The following is a 24313-nucleotide window of genomic DNA, read 5'->3' as shown; positions in this document are numbered from 1 at the left end:
TGAACCTGGGACTTTGGAACCTCAGGCACAAGAGTCTCTTTGCACAACCATTATGCTATCTACCCCTGCCTGCACATTTGGTTCTTCATGCATTTGTGCAGTAATTTTACTAGTCAAGTATGTTATATATATTTATTGGGTATTTTATTTCAGAAGGAATAATATCATGTTGATAGTTTATTATAACGACAAGTTTATACTGTAGTTTGTGAAAAATAAATAAGTGCAATTGATTACAAGGGTCTGAGTTGGGGCTGGGGAGAAAGCATAATGATTAATCAAAAAACTTCCATGCTTGAGGCTTTGAGGTCCCAAGTTCAGTCCCCAGCATCATCAGAAGCCAGAGCGGAGCAGTGGTCAGGTCTCTCTTTCTCAATAAAATTTTTTAAAAAGGCATTGAGTTGTAATAATAAAGATATATGGGTGGTCCCGGAGGTGGCGCAGTGATAAAGCTTTGGACTCTCAAGCATGAGGTCCTGAGTTCGATCCCTGGCAGCACATGTGACAGAGTGATGTCTGGTTCTTTCTCACTCCTCCTATCTTTCTCATTAATAATAAATAATATATATATATGTATATATATATATGGTATGATTATTTCAGCTGTATAAGAAGTTTGTGTGGGAGTCTGGTGGTAGCACAGCGGGTTAAGAGTAGGTGGTACAAAGCACAAGGACCAGTGTTAGGATCCCGGTTCGAGCCCCGGCTCTCCAACTGCAGGGGAGTTGCTTCACAAGTGGTGAAACAGGTCTGCAGGTGTCTGTCTTTCTCTCCTCCTCTCTGTCTTCCCCTCCCTCTCTCCATTTCTCTCTGTCCTATCCAACACAACGACATCAATAACAACAACAATAACTATAACAAACAAGGGCAACAAAAGGGAATAAATAAATATTTTAAAAAGTTTATTTGTAATTATGTTTATTTCAATTTATTATATTTATTTATTTATTTATTTCTAGAGCACTGTTTAGCTCTGGCTTATGGCCTGGGACTTTGGAGCCTCAGGCATGATATCTCTTTGCATAACTACTATGCTGTCTGCCCCGTCCCTTCCAGTGATTTCTTAAGTTATTATTTATGTATTTACTTATTTATTTTGGATAGGGACAGAGAAATTGAGGGGGGGGAAGAGGGAGAGAGGAGAGAGAAAGAGACCTAATAGCACTGCTTCACCACTCATGAAGCTTTCCCCCTACAGGTGGGGACCAAGAGCTTGAACCTGTGTCCTTGTGTACTGTAATGTGTGTGCTCTACCGGGTGCACCACCACCCAACCCTGCTGCCAGTGATTAAAGGAAAAAAAAGGGGGGGAGTCAAGTAGTAGCGCAGCAGGTTAAGCACAGGTGGTGCAAAGCGCAGGACTGGCATAAGGGTCCCAGTTTGAGCCTCCATCTCCCTACCTGCAGGGGAGTCGCTTCACAAGCAGTGAAGCAGGTCTCCAGGTGTGTGTCTTTCTCTCCCCCTCTGTCTTCCCTTCCTCTCTCCATTTCTCTCTGTCTTATCCAACAATGACGACATCAATAACAACATCAATAATAACTACAACAATAATAAAAAAGCAAGGGCAACAAAAGGGAATAAATAAATATTTTTTAAAAATCTTAAAAAAAAGAATATATTTACCAATGAGAAAGAGGGAGAGAGAACCAGAGCATCACATGTGGTGCCCAGGATCAAACTCAAGCCTCGTATTTGAGAGTCCAACAATTTAATCTGTCCTTTGTGCCACCTCCCAGGTCACACTTTTTAAACTGAGATATAAATGACAGATTATATTACATTGACTTTAGGTGCATAGTATGTTTCTTTTTCTTAATTAAAAATTTTTTATCATCTTTACTTACTGGATAGAGATAGCCAGAAATTGAGGAGAGTTAGGGAGAAAGAGAGATACCTATAGCACTGCTTCACCACTTATAAAGCTTTCCCCTTGTAGGTGGAGACTGAGGCTTGAATCCAGGTCCTTGAGTACTGTAACATGTGCGCTCAGCCAGGTGTGCCAAAACCCAGCCCCACATAGTATGTTTCTAACATCTGCATTGATGGGAGTCGGGCGGTAGCGCGGCGGGTTAAGCACATGTGGCACAAAGCTCAAGGACCCGAGTAAGGATCCTGGCTCGAGCCCTGGCTCCCCACCTGCAGGGGAGTCGCTTCACAGGCGGTTAAGCTGGTCTGCAGGTGTCTGTCTTTCTCTCCCCCTCTCTGTCTTCCCCTCTCCTCTCTCCATTTCTCTCTGTCCTATCCAACAACGACAACATCAACAACAACAATAATAACTACAACAATAAAACAACAAGGGCAACAAAAGGGAATAAATGCAAAGTGATCACAATCTCACTATACATATTTCCATTGGGGGAAAATGTTAAAATACATTCTTTTTGCAACTTTGAAATATGCAAGACAGTATTATTAACTGGTCATTATCCATTAATTTAAATTCCAATATTATTAGCTCATTTTCACTTAATGGCACTAATTGTAATGGCCTCACAACCATATCAAATTACCTGGGTTTTTTTTAGGTCCATAATATTTATTTTCCTTAACAGTAATAGCAACAAAACAAGGCAAGCTTTCTTGGACATTCGAAGTGAAGAACTCACAGTGTTCAAAATTTAATTTCTAGTCATCAATTATTGTCTTATTGACCATCGTTACGTGGGTGGATTATTTCTGTGACACAATGTATATTTGTATCTAATAGATTGCTTTATTCACTTGCTGACCTTCCACGTCCATCAGTGTCCGCACCTGCAAGGAGGACCCAAGCAAGGTCTGCAGGTGTCTAGTTTCCTCGCTCCCTATCTGTCCTTGCCTCTCAATTTCTTTTTTTCAATTTGTTTATTCCCTTTTGTTGCCCTTGTTTTATTGTTGAAGTTGTTGTTGTTATTGATGTCGTTGTTGGATAGGACAGAGAGAAATGGAGAGAGGAGGAGAAGACAGAATGGGAGACACCTGTAGACCAGCTTCACCATTTGTGAAGCGACTCCCCTGCAGGTGGGGAGCTGGGGACTCGAACCGGGATCCTTATGCCGGTCATTGCATTTTGCGCCACATGCACTTAACCCTCTGTGCTATTACACAACTCCCTCCTCTCAATTTCTGTCTGTCCTGTTAAGTAAAAGTGAAAGGGGGAAAAAAAAAAAAGGAAGCAATGGCTGCTAGGAGCCATGGATTCATAGTGCCAATACCAAGCCCCAGCAATAATCCTATTGGCAATAATAATGAAAAAAAAAAATACTGTAGTAGGGGTAGATAGCATAATGGTTATGCAAATAGACTCTGATGCCTGAGGTTCTGAAGTCTCAGGTTCAGTCTCCCATACCATTGTGAACCAGAGCTAATCAGCACTCTGGTAAAAACAAAGAAAGGAGTGTGGACACTTAAGAGATAGCTCACTTGCTGTGATGCTCTTACCAAATACAAGGCTCTAGAAGCACACTGGGGTAGACTCCATTGATGCTAGAGCAGTGCTAGGATGTCTGTCTTTGTCTCTTCTTTCTCTAGAGTAGAATAGTAAGAATGAAGAAGAATATCCTCAGAGTGATGGGATTGCACATGTGTGAAGTCCCACCACTGCAAAAAGAAAATTGTAGTATATTGTTAACGTTTTTTAAAGGACTTAGTGATTTCAATAATTTCAATAAGTGGCAGAGACCAGGGCATATATGGTGCTAAGAACTGGACCCTGGTTCTCATGAATATAAGTCCTGTACTCTGCTGGCTGGGCCACCTCCCCAGTGCAGTATATTATTCAATTAATACACCAATTTATAATAATGCCACCAGCAGGGTATAAGACGAAATTTATATTTTCTCTTGACACTGCCATTAGATATTATCAGGTTTTTTGCTGTTGCCTGGGCTTCATCACCCTGGTCAGATGGGAGAGGGAGAGGGAGAGAAAGAGGCAGAGCAGCCACAGCAACAAACCATACCACAGTGCCGCAGTACTCTCAAGTGGTAGGTATACTGGAGGCTTAAATCAGCTTCAAACATCGCAAGACAGGAATGCTCCCAGATGAGCTATCTTATGGATCCATTTAATATCATTAAAAAAATTTTTTTTTGCCTGTACTATTGGAAAAGTGAAGCTCATTTTAAAAATATTTATTTTATTTATTCCTTTTTGTCGTCCTTGTTTTATTGTTGTACTTATTATTGTTGTTATTGATGTCGTCGTTGTTGGATAGGACAGAGAGAAATGGAGACAGGAGGGCAAGACAGAGGAGGGGAGAGATAGACACCTGCAGACCTGCTTCACCGCCTGTGAAGCGATTCTCCAGCAGGTGGGGAGCTGGGGGCTCGAACTGGGATCCTTCTGCTGGTTCTTGCACTTTGCCGCCAAGTGTGCTTAACCCGCTGCGCTACCACCCAACTCCCGAAGCTCATTTTTTATTTGATAATGAGTAATATTTATTTATGTGTTTCTTTGGTGGCAGTGGGACCTTGTATATGCATGATTCTACCATTCCTGGACCAGTTGTTTTATTTCATTTTATTTTTTAATTTAGCATTATTCAGCCATATATGGAGCTTTCCCCAGTTTTACGGTACTTCCAGGTGTACCTGGGTTTGGATCTGAGGTAATAAGGCCCACACTACTGCTAGGTGACTTATCTCCCAGCCTCATGAGTAATATTCAGTACATTAAAAAAATATTTATTCCCTTTTGTTGTCCTTGTTGTTTTATTGTTGTAGTTATTATTGTTGTTGTTATTGATGTCGTCATTGTTGGATAGGACAGAGAGAAATGGAGAGAGAAGGGGAAGACATAGAGGGGGAGAGAAAGACACCTGCAGACCTGCTTCACCGCTTGTGAAGCGACCCCCCTGCAGGTGGGGAGTTGGGGGCTCGAACCGAGATCCTTACACCGGTTTTGTGCTTTGCACCACCTGTGCTTAACCCGCTGCGCTACCACCCAGACTCCCACCTTTTTTTTTTTTTTTTTAAGGACAGAGAAAAGCTGAGAGGGGAATGGGAGATAGAGAGGGAGAGAAAGAAGGAGAAATACCTGCAGCACTGCTTCACCGCTCCTGAAGCTATCCCCCTGCAGGTGGGGCCTAGAGGCTTGAATTCTGGTGTGTTCTCCCTGCCCCTGACACCATGGTTATTGCTGGGCTTGGTGCCAGCACAGTGAATCCTCGGATCCTATTGCTCCCTGCGACCATTTTTTCCTTTTTTTTTTTTTTCTATTTTATTTGATAAGACAGAAATTGAGAGGAGAGGGAGAGACAGAGGGGGAGAAAGAAAAATAGACACCTGCAGACTTGCTTCACTACTGTGAAGTGTCCCCTACTGGTAGGGAGTGGGGGCTTGAACACTAGTCCTTGCACATAGCACTGTGAGTGCTTAACCGGCTGTGCCACCATCTGGCCTGAATTTAGGTCCTTGAGCATAAATAATGTGTGCTCAACCAAGTGGGCCACCACCCACACCTGCACACACCCTATATTTTTACTTACAAGTTAATTGCAATGTAGATATTTGTGGCATTCTTTTTAATTTTAAGAGGGGGGAGGTTAATGGTTTACAGTATAGTCTTTAATACATAGGCACAGCATCTCATGTCCCCTTGATTGGTGTCTAGGAAACAAAAAGATCCTAATGCCCCTTCATTCTGTCCCTTTTCCCTCCCTCCCCAGAGTCCAAGTTGCTTTGGTGCAATATGCCACACCCAGTCCAAGTTTCACCTTATATTTTCCCTTACTGTTCCTCCTCCTCCTCCTCCTCCTCCTCCTCCTCCTCCTCCTCCTCCTCCTCCTCCTCCTCCTCCTCCTCCTCCTCCTCCTCCTCCTCCTCCTCCTCCTCCTCCTCCTCCCCCTCCTCCTCCTCCTCCTCCTCCTCCTCCCCCTCCCCCTCCCCCTCCCCCTCCCCCTCCCCCTCCCCCTCCCCCTCCCCCTCCCCCTCCCCCTCCCCCTCCCCCTCCCCCTCCCCCTCCCCCTCCCCCTCCCCCTCCCCCTCCTCCTCTTCCTTCTTCTTGCCTCCAGGGGTCACTGCTGGGGCTTGGTGCCTGCACTATGAATCCACTGCTCCTGGAGGCCATTTTTTCCCCTTTTGTTGCCCTTGTTGTTTTATCATTGTTGTGGTTATTATTGTTTTTGTTGCAATCATTGTCATTGCATAGGACAGAGAGAAATGGAGAGAGGAGGGTAAGATAGAGAGGGGGAGAGAAAGATAGACACCTGCAGACCTGCTTCACCGCCTGTGAAGTGACTCCTCTGCAGGTGGGGAGCCGGGCCTTTTGCCGGTCCTTGCGCTTTGCGCCATATGCGCTTAGCCTTTGCACTACTGCTCAACTCCCTTATTTTTTTTAGCCCTTTCTATTTGATCTTTTATTTTCTCTCATTACAAACACTCTCAAACCACAGATTTGTTCCTAAGTTTTACCCTTCCTAAAGTGTCATGCACGTGGGGTATCATACAGCATATAGCAGTTTGAATTTGGCTCTCACTTCATTTAGCATGTTGCATCTGAGAGAACTTTATTGATGGATGCAGTAATGCTTCATTTTTTTTTTTTAAATTTCTTTATTTGGGGAGTAATAGCTTATGGTCAACAGTAAAATACAGTAATTTGTACATGCGTAACATTTCTCAGTTTTCCACATAACAATTCAGTCCTCACTAGGTCCTCCTCTGCCATCATGTTCCAGAACTTCAACCCTCCTACTGTTTTTTATTCTTAAATTCATATATATCTGAATTTAATGATATCACTCTGTATTGGTCTTTCTGTTTCTGGTTTTTCTAACTCAACATGATGCCTTCAAGTTCCAGCCACGATATTGTGATAAAGATGACCTCATCATGTTTAACAGCTACATAGTACTCCTTTGTGTATATATATCACCACTTCCTCAGCTGTTCATCTGTCCTTGGTCATCTGGGTTGCTTGCAAGTTTGGGCTGTTACAAACTGTGCTGCTATAAACATTGGTGTGTACAAATTTTTTGGATAGCTTGCCGAGGGATTTTATATATTAGAGATCTTAGTCTTCCACAACATATAAGTATTCAGTCTATTTTTATTCTTTTAAAATGTTTTTTAATATTTATTTTTCCCTTTTGTTGCCCTTGTTTTTTATTGTTGTTGTTATTGATGTCATTATTGTTAGATAGGACAGAGAGAAACGGAGAGAAGAGGGGAAGACAGAGGGGGAGAGAAAGATAGACACCTGCAGACCTGCTTCACCTTCTGTGAAGCTACTCCCCTGCAGGTAGGGAGTTGTGGGCTTGAACCTAGATCCTTCCGCTGGACATTGCGCTTCGTGCCACGTGCGTTTAACCCGCTGCGCTACCACTAGACTCATGTCTATTTTTATTCTTTACAGTACTGTTGCAAAATAAATCATTATTCCCTTTTCAAATTGTTCATTATTTATGTATGGATATGCAACTAGTCTCTCTGTGTTGTTTTTTGTTCTGCAAATTTGCTTAGTTCATTTATTATAATAGGGACTCTGTATGTAGAATTTTGACTAGAATGGCACTAAAGGGACTTTGGACATAACCAGTCTCACTGTCCAAAGCCAGCTTTTCAATTTCCTTTTGATTTCAGATATATATATATATATGGAGAGAGAGAGAGAGACGGGGGTTCGGGGGAGATACCATAGCACTGTTCTACCATCTATAAACTTCCTTCCAATATTGTGTTGCTGCCCTGTGGTCAAAGGGCTCATGTATGGTAAGGTTCACATTCTACTGGGTGAGCTACCCTCCAGCTTCTGTTTGTAGAATTTTAGGATTTTCTACATATAAGATTGTATTGGAACCATTTTATACATTGAAAAGTCTTACCTTTCCTTCAGATTTTGTCTCTTGTCATTTCCTAAGTAAAGCCTTCACCAAACATCATGTCTAGACTACATCTAGATTACGTGATCTTATTTCATCATGTATTTCTTTTTAAGTTAAAGGGTTTTTGGTTTTTTGCCACCAGGGTTTTGCTGAGGCTTTGTGCCTGTGAGATTCCATTGCTATCAATGGGAGTGTCCCCTCTCTCTCTCTCTCTCTCTCTCTCTCTCTCTCTCCTCCAGATAGAGGATAAGAGACAGAGAAGGGGAGGGAGGGAGTGGGATAGCTGCCATGGCACTGCTCCATTGCACTGGAAGTATCTTCTTTGTATGGTACTCCCATGTAGTGGCTGGTTGCTTGAACCTGAGTCTTTGTGCATGAGAAAGTATGCAATCTATCAGGTGCTCTGGTCCTCTTTTTATCCCCTCCTTTATCATTCTCTCTTTCATAATAAATTAGTCCTTAAAGAAAGTAGAGGGGGCCAGGCAGTGACACACCTGGTACAACATACATGTTACAGTGCTCAAGTACCAGGGCACAAACCCCATTCCACATCTGGGAAGGGGGCTCTCTTTCTCTTCCTCTCTCTCCCTGTGTGTCTTCTTCTTCCCTCTTGGTTTCTGTCTCTATGCACTATGTGTGCGTGTGTATGTGTGTGTGTGTGTGTGTATTATTATTTTTTTTCCTCCAGGGTTATTGCTGGACTCGGTGCCTGCACCATCAATCCACCGCTCCTGGAGGCCATTTTTCCCCCTTTTTGTTGCCCTAGTTGTTGCAGCCTCGTTGCGGTTATTATTGCCATTGTTGACGTTGCTTTGTTGTTGGATAGGACAGAGAGAAATGGAGAGAGGAGGGGAAGACAGAGAGAGAGGGGAGAGAAAGATAGACACCTGCAGTCCTGCTTCACCGCCCGTGAAGCGACTCCCCTGCAGGTGGGGAGCCGGGGGCTGGAACCGGGATCCTTACCCCGGTCCCTGCGCTTTGCGCCACGTGCGCTTAACCCACTGTGCCACCGCCCGACCCCCGGAGCTTATATAACTTTTATAAAGCTGAGCAATTTTACTTGACATCTGCTCATTTGATTTTTTTAAAATCTTTTTGCTCAGTAGGGTTTTTATTATTTTTGTTCTATTTTTAATCTTTTTAAATTTTACTTACTTATGTATTTGATAGCATCAGAGAGAAATTGAGAGGGCAAGGGGAGATAGAGAGGGAGAGAGATAGACACCTGCAACACTGCTTCACCATTTAATAAGCTTCTTCCATGCAGGTAGGGACTGGGGGCTTGAATTTGGATCCTTGGGTATGGTAACATGTGCACTCAGCCAGGTATGTGCCACCCCTGTTCATTTAATTCTTAATTATAAATGAGTGTCTTCATAGAATTTTTGAGTTTAAATGATAGAATACACATAAAATACCTTGTAGTCACACAATTTGCTGAAAAATTGAGCAAGTCATTTAACCATCCAAACCAGTTTTTTTCTAATGGCAATTAAGAAAAATATGTCCCCTGTTCTCTTCATATCAGAGTTATTTCGAGAATGTAAGGCCTCTGAAAACTGTTAAGTTATGTTAATCCTATTTAGTAGTAGAGGAAACAATCTCTCACTTTGTTTTCAATATTAACGTCATCTCTTGAGTCACCTAAGTAAGATAGATTCTTCTTGGCCATAAAAACTGCACCAGTAAAGTTTACCCTACTGGGAACAGCTTTATGCCTCTACTAAGCAAGCTCTCTATTCTAAGTGACTAGTGAAGTCATAAGAAAATAAATCTTCACACAGAACTAAGGAAATTCTTATTGTCTGATATAGAGGGAGAAGAAAGTGAACTATACCAGGAATCAACCCTGGAGGGTGCAAATGAGGTGCTAGAAATTGGCATGGCCAGTTTTTATTTCTGTCTCTAATTTCCTGTATCTAAGCTGTGCTTATTCTTATGGTTGGATTGTACATTTTAAAAAATCTTTTCTGGTCACTGAAAACAACTATTTTAATTATTATTGTACAGTAATTGCTCCACAGATAACGGTAGTGAAAAGCCAAAGTTAGAAATCAGAATCTCGGGAGTCGGGCGGTGGCGCAGTGGGTTAAGCGCACGTGGCGCAAAGCGCAGGGACTGGGTAAGGATCCCGGTTCCAGCCCCCGGCTCCCCACCTGCAGGGGAGTCGCTTCACGGGCGGTGAAGCAGGACTGCAGGTGTCTATCTTTCTCTCCCCTCTCTCTCTGTCTTCCCCTCCTCTCTCCATTTCTCTCTGTCCTATCCAACAACAAAGCAACGTCAACAATGGCAATAATAACCGCAACGAGGCTGCAACAACTAGGGCAACAAAAAGGGGGAAAAATGGCCTCCAGGAGCGGCGGATTCATGGTGCAGGCACCGAGTCCAGCAATAACCCTGGAGGAAAAAAAAAAAAAAAGAAATCAGAATCTCTGGGAGTCGGGCAGTAACACAGCGGGTTAAGCGCACGTGGCACAAAGCGCAAGGACCGGGATCCCGGTTCAGCCCCCTGATCCCCACCTGCAGGAGAGTCGATTCACAAGTGGTGAAGCAGGTGGGCAGGTGTCTTTCTCTCCCCCTCTCTGTCTTCCCCTCCTCTCTCCATTTCTCTCTGTCCTATCTAACAACGACGACATCAATAACTACAACAACAATAAAAAACAACATAATAAAAATAAATAATAACAATAAAGAATAAAAAAAAGAAATCAGAATTCCCAATCTTTATTTCATCTTGCTGCTATATTGCCGATTCAACCAGAAATAACAGCTGTAACTTTTTAAATGGCTATGTTAGAAGATGTTGTAGGGAGTCGGGCGGTAGCATAACGGGTTATGCACACATAGTGCAAAGTGCAAGGACCAGAGTAAGGATCCTGGTTTGAGCCCCCGGCTCCGCACCTGCAGCGGGGTCATTTCACAGGTGGTGAAGCGGGTCTGCAGGTGTCTATCTTTGTCTCCTCCTCCTCTCTGTCTTCTCCTCCTCTCTCCATTTCTCTCTGTCCTATCCAACAACGAATTGCATCAACAAGGGCAATAATAATAACCACAACGAAGCTACAAGGGCAACAAAAGGGGGGAAAAAAAATGGCCTCCAGGAGCGGTGGATTCATGGTGCAGGCACCGAGCCCAGCAATAACCCTGGAGGAGGAAAAACAAAAACAAAAACAAAAAAAAAAAAAACAAGGGCAACAAAGGGGAAAAGGGTAGCCTCTGGAAGTAGTGGATTCATGGTGTGGGCACCCGGCCCCGGCAATAACCCTGGAGGCAAAATAAATAAATAAATAAACAAGTATATATATATATATATATATATATATATATATATACACACACACACACACACATATATAAGATATTGTATATAAATATGTTGCCTACTGGCAATTCAGGTTCTTTTTATCTTGTTCTTTTCTTAATAAAATTAAACAAAATATCAACTCATTCTTCAGCTGTCCTTTCCAAATCATCGCTTAGTGTTAGAACTTTTGCATGGCCACTGACTTCACCCATTCTGAGGCTTTGACCTTCAGTTGTATACTCTCTCCAGCCGTCATCCTCCTCTTCCACACCATCCTCCTGATTTACTGATACTATGCTGTGTGTCCTTGATTCAGATTGTTTTTTTCTCTTAAATCAAAAGTTTTAGTTTCCTTATTGCTAATGGGCATGTAGTCCTACTCTTGCTTTTCAGTTGGGTCTTGTGCCCAGCTTCTTCCACTTTATTTCCTTTGAGGTTTTTTTTTTTAGTATTGCAGTAACAAGCTTCACCATCAAGTCATTATTGGTCAAAATTGGTTCATTCCTTTTGTACTGTGATGCTAAGTGTGTTGTTTTTCCTACAGGTTTTCTGTGCTTCCTGCTGTAGCGTGAAATGTAAACTGTTATATATGGACAGAAAGGAAGCTAGAGTATGTGTAATCTGCCATTCAGTGCTAATGAATGGTAAGTATTAAAAATAGGTTGAATAAACTGTCATTGATAATAAGATGATACTTGTGGAAAGACCACTATTTTTTTCTTTATTTATAAGTTGTTCATGTGCTCAAATGCCATGGCTGCTATAACTTTAACTAAAATGTTGAGCTAAATCTTAATATTTCATAATGACTTTTGCATTTTATGTCTCTATGCCTAATTTAATGAATGAATATTAAAGTCAGGTAAGTTTTGCAGGAACCATGGAAATTCTTGTGGAAATCTGGCTATCTAGCCATTAATATTCCTGTGAAATGATCAGAGTGGAATAGGGATGATGAATATCAAACACCAGATGTCAAGAATATTAAAACTGGGCTGAAGTTTTTCTTTAAACTACCTTAAACTACCTCAATCATTTAGAATATATTCTCACTAATACCTTCTTTCATTCTTCTTGTTGAAAATAATTATTTAAGGTCAAATGGAAAATTGAATTTTCCTTTCAGTTATTTCAGTACTACTTGTGTTTTGTTCTCCGGACATGATTTTGAAATTAGTTATGTGGTAAAATAAAATGACCAGGAGATTATAGACGTAGCTTATCTAGTGTTCATCTTTTGTGGAATTAAAATGATTCCAAAGACATTTCAGTTTAAAAAATTATTCTTATAAAGAGATATAATAAAATTGATTAGTGTATGTTATTTTCTCTTTGAGTGCACCTTTGCACAATTGCCAGAACAATTTCTAACAGACATAAAATACTGAACTTGATCAGCACTGCTGCCTGTGCGAGGACAGTATGCCTCTTGGAGGCTGGACTTTATCTGCTTGAGGCTCTTCCTGCTTTGTCTGTGTTGCTCATAGTGGTGTTTTCCTGTTGCTGGCTTATTAACCTATTGCATGTCAGTTAATCTGATCTGTTCCAGTCTCCCATGACCCACTCAATTTCCTCCCATTTCTGAATTCTTATGATTTTGATTAAAATTGAGTCATTCTCTGCTCTTAAGGGTCACTTTTTAGGTGTTGACTATTTCATTTAGTTGCACAATTGATGATTTGCACCTGCTTCGTTTTAAGACATAAATTCTTGGCTACTGCTTAACTACGGTGCCCAATACCTCTTTTACCTGATGAGGTCTTCCAAGTTGATCACTCTTTTTAAAACTTGACATAGCTAAAGATGAAAGAAATGGCAGAGGAGTCATATGGAAAGCTTACTTAAAAAAAAAAAAAAATGACATCAAAGATGCCCTTAATAGGAGATCCTAAAATAATCTACTTTTCCTGGTTTTTTTTCCCAGCATCTTTCCTCTTGCATGGCTTAGCTCAGTCTTTTCCTGAATATTTAAGTTGATGCTTTTCAGTGTTTCCTACCCTTTTTCCTTTCTCCTTTTCTCTTTCTCCCCTCTTCCTGCCAGTGCTTTCAAGGGAACATAGCTGTTGTTTCTAGCCTTGTCAGGCAGCTTGGAGGCAATAAATATTCAGAATCTTACAGATCATTCTTTAATAACATTTAATAACATTTTTTTAATGCTCTGAATTTTAGATGGTTTCTATTGCTGGTTATTTGACATTACCAGAACCTAGAAGAAGAACTTTTCATTCTGCTTACTTTAAAGATTATAGATGATGTGATAGTATTTAGTTAGTAACATAGTATGTTCAGAATCTTAGTATATTTGAGCTCATTCACTTTGGTTGATGGCACGTATATGATATTGGCACATTTTCATGTTCAAATGGGTCCTGTGCTTCTTAGACACACTAAAGATGTGAAATGGTTGTTCTTGCTGGATATCTTTATACAAGGTAATGATTATACAAAGCAGAATTCCACAAAAATATTAAGCTGTGCTCTCCTGAGCTTTAAGCTTCCAAACTTAGCAAATGAGAGCTGTTATCTTAACCAAGAAGTACCTAGAAGTCTAGAAATTAAGCAAAAAAATAGCATACAATAGTTATGCTACTTTAATTCCCAGTTTTGCTTTTTGACATAATTTTATGAAATGCATTAACTATTAACTTCCCTGCTCTCTGTCTAAAGTCCATACCAGTTGCAAATTCTTAATAAGTTTGGCATTTCATTCCCTTGATCAATAAGGAATATATGGTATCCTTTAGAGAAGCCAGGAACCTAGTCTTTAACTTTATACTGACCTGCTATTGGTCTTTATAAAAAGTATCATATAATTCTTATTTGCCACTTCCAAATAGTTTACTTCAGTAAGTGGTCTCCATTTAAAAAAAAAAAACAAGCTGTTCCCTTAATACTTTCACTAGCTGGAAGAGAGCGATACTATGAGTGTTGATGAGGAGGAGCTACATTATTTACCCAGTATTGTGGAGGTCTGTTGTCCATATTTTGCAATCCATTCACATTGACTGTGTCTGTATTTGCTTTAGCTCAAGCCTGGGAGAACATGATGAGTGCCTCAAGCCAGAGCCCTAACCCTAACAATCCTGCTGAATACTGTTCTACTATCCCTCCCTTGCAGCAAGCTCAGGCCTCAGGAGCTCTGAGCTCTCCACCTCCCACTGTGATGGTACCTGTGGGAGTTTTAAAGCACCCTGGAGCAGAAGGTAGGGGACCATGTGCTATTCTCTCTTTTTTTTCCTCATCAAATTCCTCTAAAAAGGTGCTGATGTGATTTTACAGCACAAGTCTTCAAGAATACATTGCAGAAAAGTCCCCTTGGGTGGTTACTAAAGTAGGAGGACAAGGTGAGAAATGTGTCAAGACTTTTTTTGGCAAGTAAAGAATATTATTGTGTTGCCTGATACTTTAGAGACTCTTCTAACAAATCTTCCACTCACTCTCCAACTTAAGGAGTATTTATACTACTTTTACTTAGATAGAATTTGAAATTGGCCTATAAAGCCCCAGCTATGTCATTATTCTTTGGAGAGTTTAGAAAGTAATGAAGATAAATTTTCTTCCTTCTGCCCAGGCCACCTAATACTGTTTTTTGGAGTATACATTGTCATTGTCTCTCTTCATTTTTAATTTAGCCATAGGCAATTATTTTGCTAGGCACATACACCTTTATAAAATCTGAAACTGCTACTTTGATTATATCATGTGATAGGTAGAAAATTATTATCTCAGCTTTATTAGATCTTTATGATTATGATATTATCAGGTGAAAGGTACTTTGTATGTTCAGGAAATTATGCAAAGTAAAATTAATAATTATATTTCCTTAAGATTATCTTGTTAAAAACATTATTAATTAAGACCAATCTTACTGCATTAATTTTATATCTTTTTTGTCTAGTAAAATTCCCTTACCCGTGTTTTGTAGCCCTCCTCTTCTTTTGAACATCAAAGACTTAATTCTCCTCTTTCCTTCTTTTTAGATCATCCTATAGTCATACTCAGTATATTTTTATGAATGTGGGCTTCTTTCTTAAAGTCTTTATTCTCTTCATTTGTTCTTCCCTGCTTTCTCTTTGTTTTGGCTGTTTGAATTGATTTCTAAGACTGGATTTAAAGAGATAATTTTATCAGACTCACTTTTCCAGCTTTTTCCTTGTCTCTTTACTGAGATGCAAGCTACTTTGCACTACCAGATCAATCTTTCTCTTCTTTTGTTACATGTTAGCTAAAGATCTGGTCAATTTGCTTTCCAATTCTTATATATCTGTGCTCTTTGATTATTAATTAGTAGTTCTTCAACATTCTTCTCAGTATATTTTTCCTTAAAAATACTATTTCACTTTTCCAGATACTTAATTTTCTTTCCAGATGCCTTATACTTCTAGTAGATGTGGATGCCTGTTGCTAGATGCTTTACCTACTTTTGTTTCCTAGCCATTTAAAACATTTCCTTAGTTTCATTGTCAGTAGATTGGGACCATTTGTGACAATCATCAATGTATTTAAAAACTCTATCTTTTTTCTGTGGGGGTGGTTGCTGGGGACCTGTCTCAGGGCATCATACATGGGAAATCTCTATCCCCCAGACTTGTTACCATTTTAAAAAAGAAGTGTCTTACACCTTCATAACTAAGTTATAGAAATAAAGGATGTATTTAAATGTGCATTTTAATTAATTTATAACTTCTTTATACACAGTGAAGTTTTGATATTTGTAAGTATAACATGCTAAACAGTGATTTCTTTGTACGTCTAGAGTTGGTGACAATCTCTTCATTGATCAGAAACCCGATCAATGTCACATTGATGTCTGTTTTATTTTTCTGGCTCCTCAAGTGGCTCAACCCAGAGAACAGAGGAGAGTTTGGTTTGCTGATGGGATTTTGCCCAATGGAGAAGTTGCTGATGCAACCAAATTAACAACAAATGGGACTTCTTCTGCAGGAACCCTGGCTGTGTCACATGACCCAGTCAAACCAGTAACTACCAGTCCTCTACCAGCAGAGGTAAGAACACAAAATAGCAACTAAAAGTGAGTTTACTGAAGATTGTGCTATCTGTTGTTACATTTTTCTAAGTTGAGTGACTTTTCTATGGAACCTTATAGGTCTCAAGTGCTGTTTAGTGTACAGGTGTATGTGTGAGCAGATGAACTTTGCTTGTTTTACTTATTTTGTTTATTTAGCTTCTGTGGGTGAAGTCATTATATATCGGTAGTTTACATAAATTCTTTTAGCATTTCTATTGATCTGGTTTAGTGGTAATAAATTCCTTTAACTGTTGCATATCTGAAAAACGTTGGGCTGGGGAGATGGTCTAATAGTTATGCAAAAGACTTTCATGCCTGGGGCTCCAAAGTCTCAGATTCAAGCCCTACCTCCACCATAAGCCAAAGCTGAGTAGTGCTCTGATAGCTCTCTCTCTCTCTGTCATTAATAGTAAATTAAATATTAAAAAAAAAAAAAGCTCTTTACCCCTCCTTCAGACCTGACTGATAATCTAGCAGAATAAAGTATTCTTGGGTGGAGATCTTTACCATTTAAAACTTTTAATGTATCCTGTCAGTGCTTTCTTGCCATTAGTTTCTATAGAGAAGTCATCTGAGGGTCAGTTTAATAGCTCACTTGGGTAGTGTTGATGCTTTGCCATGAGTGTAGCCCGGGTTCAAGCCTGGCTCCCACCACACTGAAAGAAACTTCAGTACTTCAATGTTATGGTTTCTTTGACACTCTTATCTTTATTTAAAAAAAGGGGGGGCGGAGGGTAGATAGCATAATAGTTATGCAAACAGACTCTCATGCCTGAGGCTCCAAAGTCCCAGGTTCAGTCCCCCGTACCACCATAAGCCAGAGTTGAACAGTGCTCTGGTTAAAAAAAAAAAAAAAAAAAAAAGAGTAGAAAGGAGGGTGGAGTTAGCTAATAGTCATTGATTTTCCCTCGTGAGAATACTCTAGAAAGTTTCAGAATTACCTTTGACTTTTCTCTGATTTTATTTATTATGTGCCTTGCAGAACTTCGATTTCAATTTATTTTTCTTAGAGCTCTTTGGACTTCTTGGACCTGAGGGTCTATTTCTTTTATTAATTTGGAGAAAATTTTCACTTAATATTTCTTTTTTTTTTTTTTTTTTTTATTTAAGAAAGGATTAATTAACAAAACCATAGGGTAGGAGGGGTACAACTCCACACAATTCCCACCACCCAATCTCCATATCCCACCCCCTCCCCCGATAGCTTTCCCACTCTCTATCCCTCTGGGAGCATGGACCCAGGGTCATTGTGGGTTGCAGAAGGTAGAAGGTCTGGCTTCTGTAATTGCTTCCCCGCTGAACATGGGCGTTGACTGGTTGGTCCATACTCCCAGCCTGTCTCTCTCTCTTTAATATGAATTCTGTTCCCCTGTAATACAAATACTATTCCTCTTAATGCTATCGCATAGCTCTCTTGTACTGTCCTTGAAATTTAGTGTTTTTATTTCTTTTTGCTGTTTTATTTTGAGTAGCTTCTTTTACCTCATCTCTCTGCTTTCAGCTTTGACCTTTCTGCAGGTATTCCCATCTGCTGAGATGTTTGTTTTTGTTTCTGTTTTTGTTTTTTTTTGCCTCTAGAGTTATCGCCGGTGCCTGCACCATGAATCCACTGCTTCTGGAGGCCATTTTTTTCTCATTTTGTTGCCACTGTTGTTGTCATTATTGTTATTGTTGCCACTGATGTCATTGTTGTTGGATAGGACAGAGAGAAATGGAGAGAGAGGAGGGGAAGACAGAGAGGGGAGAGAAAGATAGACACCTGCAGACCTGCTTCACTGCCTGTGAGGCGACGCTCTGCAGGTGGGGAGCCAGGGACTGGAACTGGGTCCTGGCACTGGTCCTTGTGCTTAGCACCACATGCGCTTAACCCACTGTGCTACTGCCTGCCCCCTGAGTTGTTTTTTTTTTAAACGCAGCCACTGCACTATGCGTTCTATGATAATTGTTAGGAAATTTTCTATAATTTTCCTTCTTCCATGCATTTTCTCAATTTGGAGATTATCCTTTGGACAATAGTTGTGAACACTTCATCAGGTTTATATAGCTCTGTTGAATTTGGGGTTTTCAGGCTACTGTCTTTGTCCATCACTGTAGTTGGTTCAACTTGTATTTCCATAATATTTAATTTTCTGTGAGGACCAGAATCTGAACCAAAATGTGTGGAGAGGGCAAGCTGGGGAGGCATGCATTAGTGGGAGCAGAGCCACTGTGCACAGGCTGGACCTGAAGCAGGTGGCAATAGTGAGTGGAAGGTCAGAAACCACCAATGGTGGAAAGCTGGCTGGTTGGTGTGAAACCACATGGGCTGTAAGTTTTTATCTCTGTTGTGAGAATCTCTGTTCTCACTGCCAGGATTCTGGACTTTTTCCCTTTGTTGTTACTTCATCTAAACTCAAGCTCTCTTCTTTTTTTTTTTTTTAATTTTTTAATATTTATTTATTTATTCCCTTTTGTTGTCCTTATTGTTTTATTGTTGTAGTTATTATTGATGTCGTCATTGTTGGATAGGACAGAGAGAAATGGAGAGAGGAGGGGAAGACAGAGAGGGGGAGAGAGTCACCTGTGAAGCGACTCCCCTGCAGGTGGGGAGCGGGGGGGCTCGAACCGGGATCCTTACGCTAGTCCTTGTGCTTTGTGCCACATGTGCTTAATCCGCTGTGCTACCGCCTGACTCCCTAGCTCATTTCTAATTTTAATTTTGCTCCTCCCCTTTTGTTGCTGTTGTTGTTTTATTGTTGTAGTCATTATTGTTATTGATGTCATTGTTGGATAGGACAGAGAGAAATGGAGAGCGCAGGGGAAGACAGAGGGAGAGAGTCGCTTGTGAAGCGACTCTTCTGCAGGTAGGGAGCCGAGGGCTCAAGCTGGGATCCTTCTGCTGGTCCTTGTGCTTCGCCATGTGTGCTTAACCCGCTGCACTACCGCCCGACCTCTGGCTAATCTTACTTAACCTGATACTTTCTTTTTTTTATATATATATATTTATTTTATTTATTTATTCCCATTTGTTGCCCTTGTTGTTTTATTGTTGTAGTTATTATTGTTGTTGTTGTTGGATAGGACAGAGAGAAATGGAGAGAGAAGGGGAAGACAGAGAGGAGGAGAGAAAGATAGACACCTGCAGACCTGCTTCACCGCCTGTGAAGCGACTCCCCAGCAGGTGGGGAGCCAGGGTTCGAACTGGGATCCTTATGCCGGTCCTTGTGCTTTGCACCACCTGCGCTTTACCCACTGTGCTACAGCCCGACTCCCCTAACCTGATACTTTCAAGCTCCATCCAAGATGAGGCAAAAGAGATGACATCATTATTCTTGACAGCTTAGTAGTATTCCATTGTGTGTATATGTATGTGTATATATATATAATTTTTTTTTAGCTACTCATTTGTCAGTAGACACCTGGATTGCTTCTAAGATTGGGCTATTACTTATTGTACTACTATGAATATGTACATTTTTGGATGTATGTATTTTCTTCCTTTGGATATATCCCCTGGGAAGGAGTTGCTGGGTCATAGGGTAGGTCCCTTTATAGTGTTCTGGGAATTCTGCAGACTGCGTTCCACATGGTTGGACCACTTTACATCCCCACCAACAGTGTAGATTTTTCCTCCTACAGCCTCACCAGCACTTTTATTACTGTTGTTTCCAATGTATAACATTCTCAGAGCAGTTAAGTGGTAGTTTATTATTCTCTGTTATTTGCATTTTTCTAATAATCAGAGACTTTGAACTTTTTTTTATATATGCCTAATAACTTTTTGAATCTTTTCTTTGATGAAGATTCTGTCTATATCCTCTTCCCATTTTGGGATTTTTTTTTTTTTTTTTGCTGAATTTGGTGAGTTCATATAAATAACTTTTGAATATTAGCACTTTGTCTGATATATGTCATGTAAAGATCTCATATTCCAAAAAAAGTCTCTCTCGAGGCGGAGGGTAGATAGTATAATGGTTATGCAAACACTCTCATGCCTGAGGCTCCAAAGTCCCAGGTTCAAGCCCCTGCACCACCATAAGCCAGAGCTGAACTGTGCTCTGGTTAAAAAAAAAAAAAAAGTCTCTCTGGAAAACAAATTCTTTAAGTACAAACTATAATATATTCCTCTCATCCTTATGCTCTAATAGTATATCTACACTTAATACTAATTAAATGAAATAATTCATTATCCATTTATGGTATTTACATAGATATCAGATAACTACTTATTAAAAGGTGTAATTATGTATCATCAGTGAGCAAATCAGAATGCTTTGTTTCCTTTAGTCATCAAGTAGCAGATGCTACCATGATTCCATCCAGACTACCCAGGGCAGACGACCTCACCAATGTGTCCTGGAACCCCACCTTCCCAGACCCCTACCCCACTAGGGAAAAGCAGAAACAGGCTGGGGTTCTGGGTTCACCTGTCAATGACCATATCCAGCAGAGAAGCAATTATTGAAGCCAGACCTTCCACTTTCTGCTTCCCATAAAGATTTTTGGCCTATACTCCCATAGGGATAAAAGAATAAGGAAGCTTCCAGTGGAGGGGAGGGGATATGGAACTGTGGTGGTGGGAATTATATGGAATTGCACCACTTATCCCACAGTCTTATGGATCATTATTAAATCACTAATAAAATTTAACAAATAAATTTAATTTAAAAATATCTCACCACTACCAAATTTATGAACAAGATTTTATACTCCAGTACCAGTTTGTGCCTGTTTCCACCCCCCTTACAGTGTGAATAACACTCCTTTGCTTTCTCGAAAATTCAAATTATCAAATGCTCACTGCTCTACCACATAATTCACCACTCCCTGGTGCTGTCCATGGTGCTTTCATGTTGTCCTGGGACTTGAACTCTGTGCCTCTCTCATAAAAGACCTGTGCTGTACTGGGTTAGCTATCTCAGCACAGTGTGTAGTTTCTTAGACTCAAGCTAAAACTTATGAATGTTATCCATGCTGTATGCATCAGACACTAATATTTTTTATTGCTGAGTAGTATTTTACCATATGAATATGCTACAGTATATCTATTTTCCTGTTAATGGACATTTATTTCATTGCATAGTAAGTGGAAGATGAGTCTGGGTGGTTACATATCTGGCTGCTTACACACATTACCATTCTCACAGACCTGGGTTCAAGCCCCACTCCTCATCTGCAAGGGTAAGCTTCAGAAGTGGTGGAGCAGTGCTGCAGATGTTTTGTTCTCTGTCCCTCTCATACCAGGTATAAAAGAAAGAAGGAAGGAAGGAAGGGGAAGGGAAGAGAAGGAAGGGAGAGAGGGAGGGAAAGGAAAGTGGCCACTGTGAGCAGTGGAGTTGTGCAGGCACTGAGTCCCATCACTAACCCTGGTGGACAGAAAAAAAGTAAATGGAAAATGACCAAATTAAGCTGTTTTCTCTCTTTTTATTTTATTTATTTCATTTTGTTGCCCTTGTTGTTTTATTGTTGTAGTTATTATTGTTGTTAGATAGGAAAGAGAGAAATGGAGAGAGGAGGGAAAGACAGAGGGGGAGAGATAGACACCTGCAGACCTGCTTTACCGCCTGTGAAGCAACTCCCCTGCAGGTGGGGAGCTGGGACCTTGAACCTGGATCCTCATGCCAATCCTTGCGCTTTGCACCACGTGTGCTTTGTTTTCTCTTTTTTATTGAGAAATAATCATAAAAGGTGGTCCGGGAGGTGGCACAGTAGATAAAGCACAGTACTCTCAAACATGAGTTCCTGAGTTCAATCCCCAGCAGCACATATACCAGAGTGATGGCTGGTTCTTTCTCTTTCTGCCTATCTTCTGCATGAATAAATAAAAGATAGTATTTTCTCTTTTTAAATGCACAGTGTAATGGCTAAGTAAATCATACTGTTGAATAACCATCATTACTATCCTCAAAGTTAATTTGAAAATCCAATAAAAATTAGACTCTGTTTAAGTATATCCTAAAGGTATTTAAAGTTCATAAATTACAACACAACACTGGAACTAATTTTGTTTCTGTTGCCACTGCACCAGTACATATTTTTAAATGTATTTTTAAAAATATGTTTCTTTTATGGCAGAAGAAGCCAGTGTATAGGCAGTTTTAACTCAGACTTCAAATCCTCTTCTTTCATTACCACTGTTAGATGATGCTAAATGGATTAAGTAGGGTCTGATGGATGAGCTAGCACACCTGGGAAAGCACTGACTTCTTCACAAATGTAACCCGTGCTTGAGCCTCCACTGCTATAACGATGAGGGGCACTTCAGTGTTGTGGAGTCTGTCCTTCTATTTCCTTTAGTCTGAAAAACTTGGCCCAGAGCGGTGAAGCTCCAGCTCCAGCAACAGCAACACAAGAACAAATATAAATGGAAAAACTGTATAGTGGAAAACATTTTTAAAAGTCATATGGAGAAAGACACCCTATCATTTTACTTTTGTGCTATGTAAAGAAACATCACAGGGCCAGGGTGATAATGTATTGATTATGCAAAAGACTTCATGCCTCGGGGTCCAAGTTCCAGATTACATTCTCAACATCACAATAAACCAAAGTTGAGTTTTTCTCTGGTAAAACAATGACACCAATAATATTACAAATCAATGAACTAAATAAAAAGTAAGCTTTTAAATTAAGACCAATTAGTGGTTATCAGTAGGAATAGGAGCTAGGTAATGGGGCCAACCGTATGGTGAATTGAATCTAGTGGTAAGCTTTATGTAGTATGTAACATACAGGGCACTGGGTGGTAGCGTACCTAGTAGAATTCACACATTGTGTGTGCAAGAAGTTTGGTTCTAAGCCCCTGATTTAAACCTGCAAATGGGTGGCTTGACAAGAGGTAGAGCAGTGCTGCAACTCTCTCTTTCTCTCTCTCTCTCTCCTCACCTCCTTCCCTCCCTCCCTCCTTCTCTCCCTCTCTATCTCTCTCTCTCTCTCTGTCTCACCTTTGATCAGGAAAAGTAAAGAAAAGAACATAAGGTCCTAAGTTTGATCCCCAGCATCTCATGTACCATTGCAATTTGTAATGCTCTGATTCTCCTTTCTCTCTCTCTTGTTAATCTTTAAAATAAGTAAACAACAGTAATAAATAACAATTCTATGATCCTTCAGATTATGAGTTCCAAATATTTGCTTAAATTCCATTTATATTCTTGACTATATTCTACCAAAGTCATAAAATCTGTGTAAGCTTCACTTTGCTGATTTCCTTTACCTAGACGGATATTTCTCTGTTCTCTGGGAGTATAACTCAGGTTGGAAGTCCTGTTGGAAGTGCAATGAACCTTATTCCTAAAGATGGCCTTCCTCCCATTCTCATCTCCACTGGTGTAAAAGGAGGTATGTAGACTAAATTTATGTAGATATATAATGTAAATTTATATGTAGACTATTTATTCTAAATAGACATTGTGAGATATCCATGTTTCCAACTAACTATGGGGAAGATAGAATTCTAGTGATAATCACTCTTTTTATAACAAAATGCAGTTACTAAATGCTATCAATCAGTTGTTGCTCTTAGTGAATGTTGTAGGTTTTTAATTCACTTTGGTAGGGTATATTATTTTTAATCATAATGTAAGTTTAGCTTTTTGATATGTTTACTTCATATTTCAAAGCACGTGGGATGTGAGTAATCTGGCTTTGTTGTCTGTGACCCTACTGATCACCAGAGTTGATTCAGCTGATGTGGCTGGCTGGGTAGGTCCCCCCTTCCTCCCTGTACAAGCTGTAAGTGTGGACAGGTCTTCCAATGAGGGTATCGGAGTAGTTGCACTCCCCTGCTAGTGCCTTCCAACAAGCTCTCAGAGCGTGTGATATTCAGGAGAGTTGTTTCTTTCCCAAGAATGACCCACATGTTACAATCAGTACATTAATTAATTTAATTTATTTTTTTAAATTTTTGCCTCCAGGGTTATTTGCTGGGGCTAGGTGCCAGCACTACAAATCCACTGCTTCTGGAGGCCATTTTTTTCTGTTTTTGTTGCTCTTGTTGTTGTCCTTATTGTTGCTATTGATGATGTTGTTGTTGGATAGGACAGAGAGAAATCGAGAGAGGAGTGGAGACAGAGAGGAGGAGAGAAAGATAGACACCTGCAAACCTGCTTCACCACTTGTGAAGCAACCCCCTCCCTTTCAGGTGGGGAGCCAGGGGCTCGAACTGGGATCCTTATGCCGGTCCTTGTGCTTTGTGCCACGT

The 24313-nt window shown here is 40.4% G+C and overlaps 1 protein-coding gene across 5 annotated transcripts in view; it reads left to right on the top strand.

The window, feature by feature from the left end:
• ZFYVE9 (zinc finger FYVE-type containing 9) overlaps nt 1–24313 on the top strand; it is a 138619-nt gene that overhangs the window by 63376 nt on the left and 50930 nt on the right. For 3 of the 5 annotated variants that reach the window (XM_060205895.1, XM_007535149.2, XM_060205897.1), the window contains 4 exons: nt 11650–11749; nt 14132–14308; nt 15942–16111; nt 23331–23451. In XM_060205895.1, coding sequence (XP_060061878.1) covers nt 11650–11749; nt 14132–14308; nt 15942–16111; nt 23331–23451 — 568 coding nt within the window. The remainder of the gene's footprint in view (nt 1–11649; nt 11750–14131; nt 14309–15941; nt 16112–23330; nt 23452–24313) is intronic. The other 2 variants (XM_060205896.1, XM_007535150.2) reach the window with 1 other exon arrangement.

This window comes from Erinaceus europaeus, chromosome 13, assembly GCF_950295315.1.
Source record: "Erinaceus europaeus chromosome 13, mEriEur2.1, whole genome shotgun sequence".
NCBI lineage: Eukaryota > Metazoa > Chordata > Mammalia > Eulipotyphla > Erinaceidae > Erinaceus > Erinaceus europaeus.
Note: the sequence above shows the minus strand (reverse complement) of the source record. Positions and strands in the feature narration are given on the sequence as shown.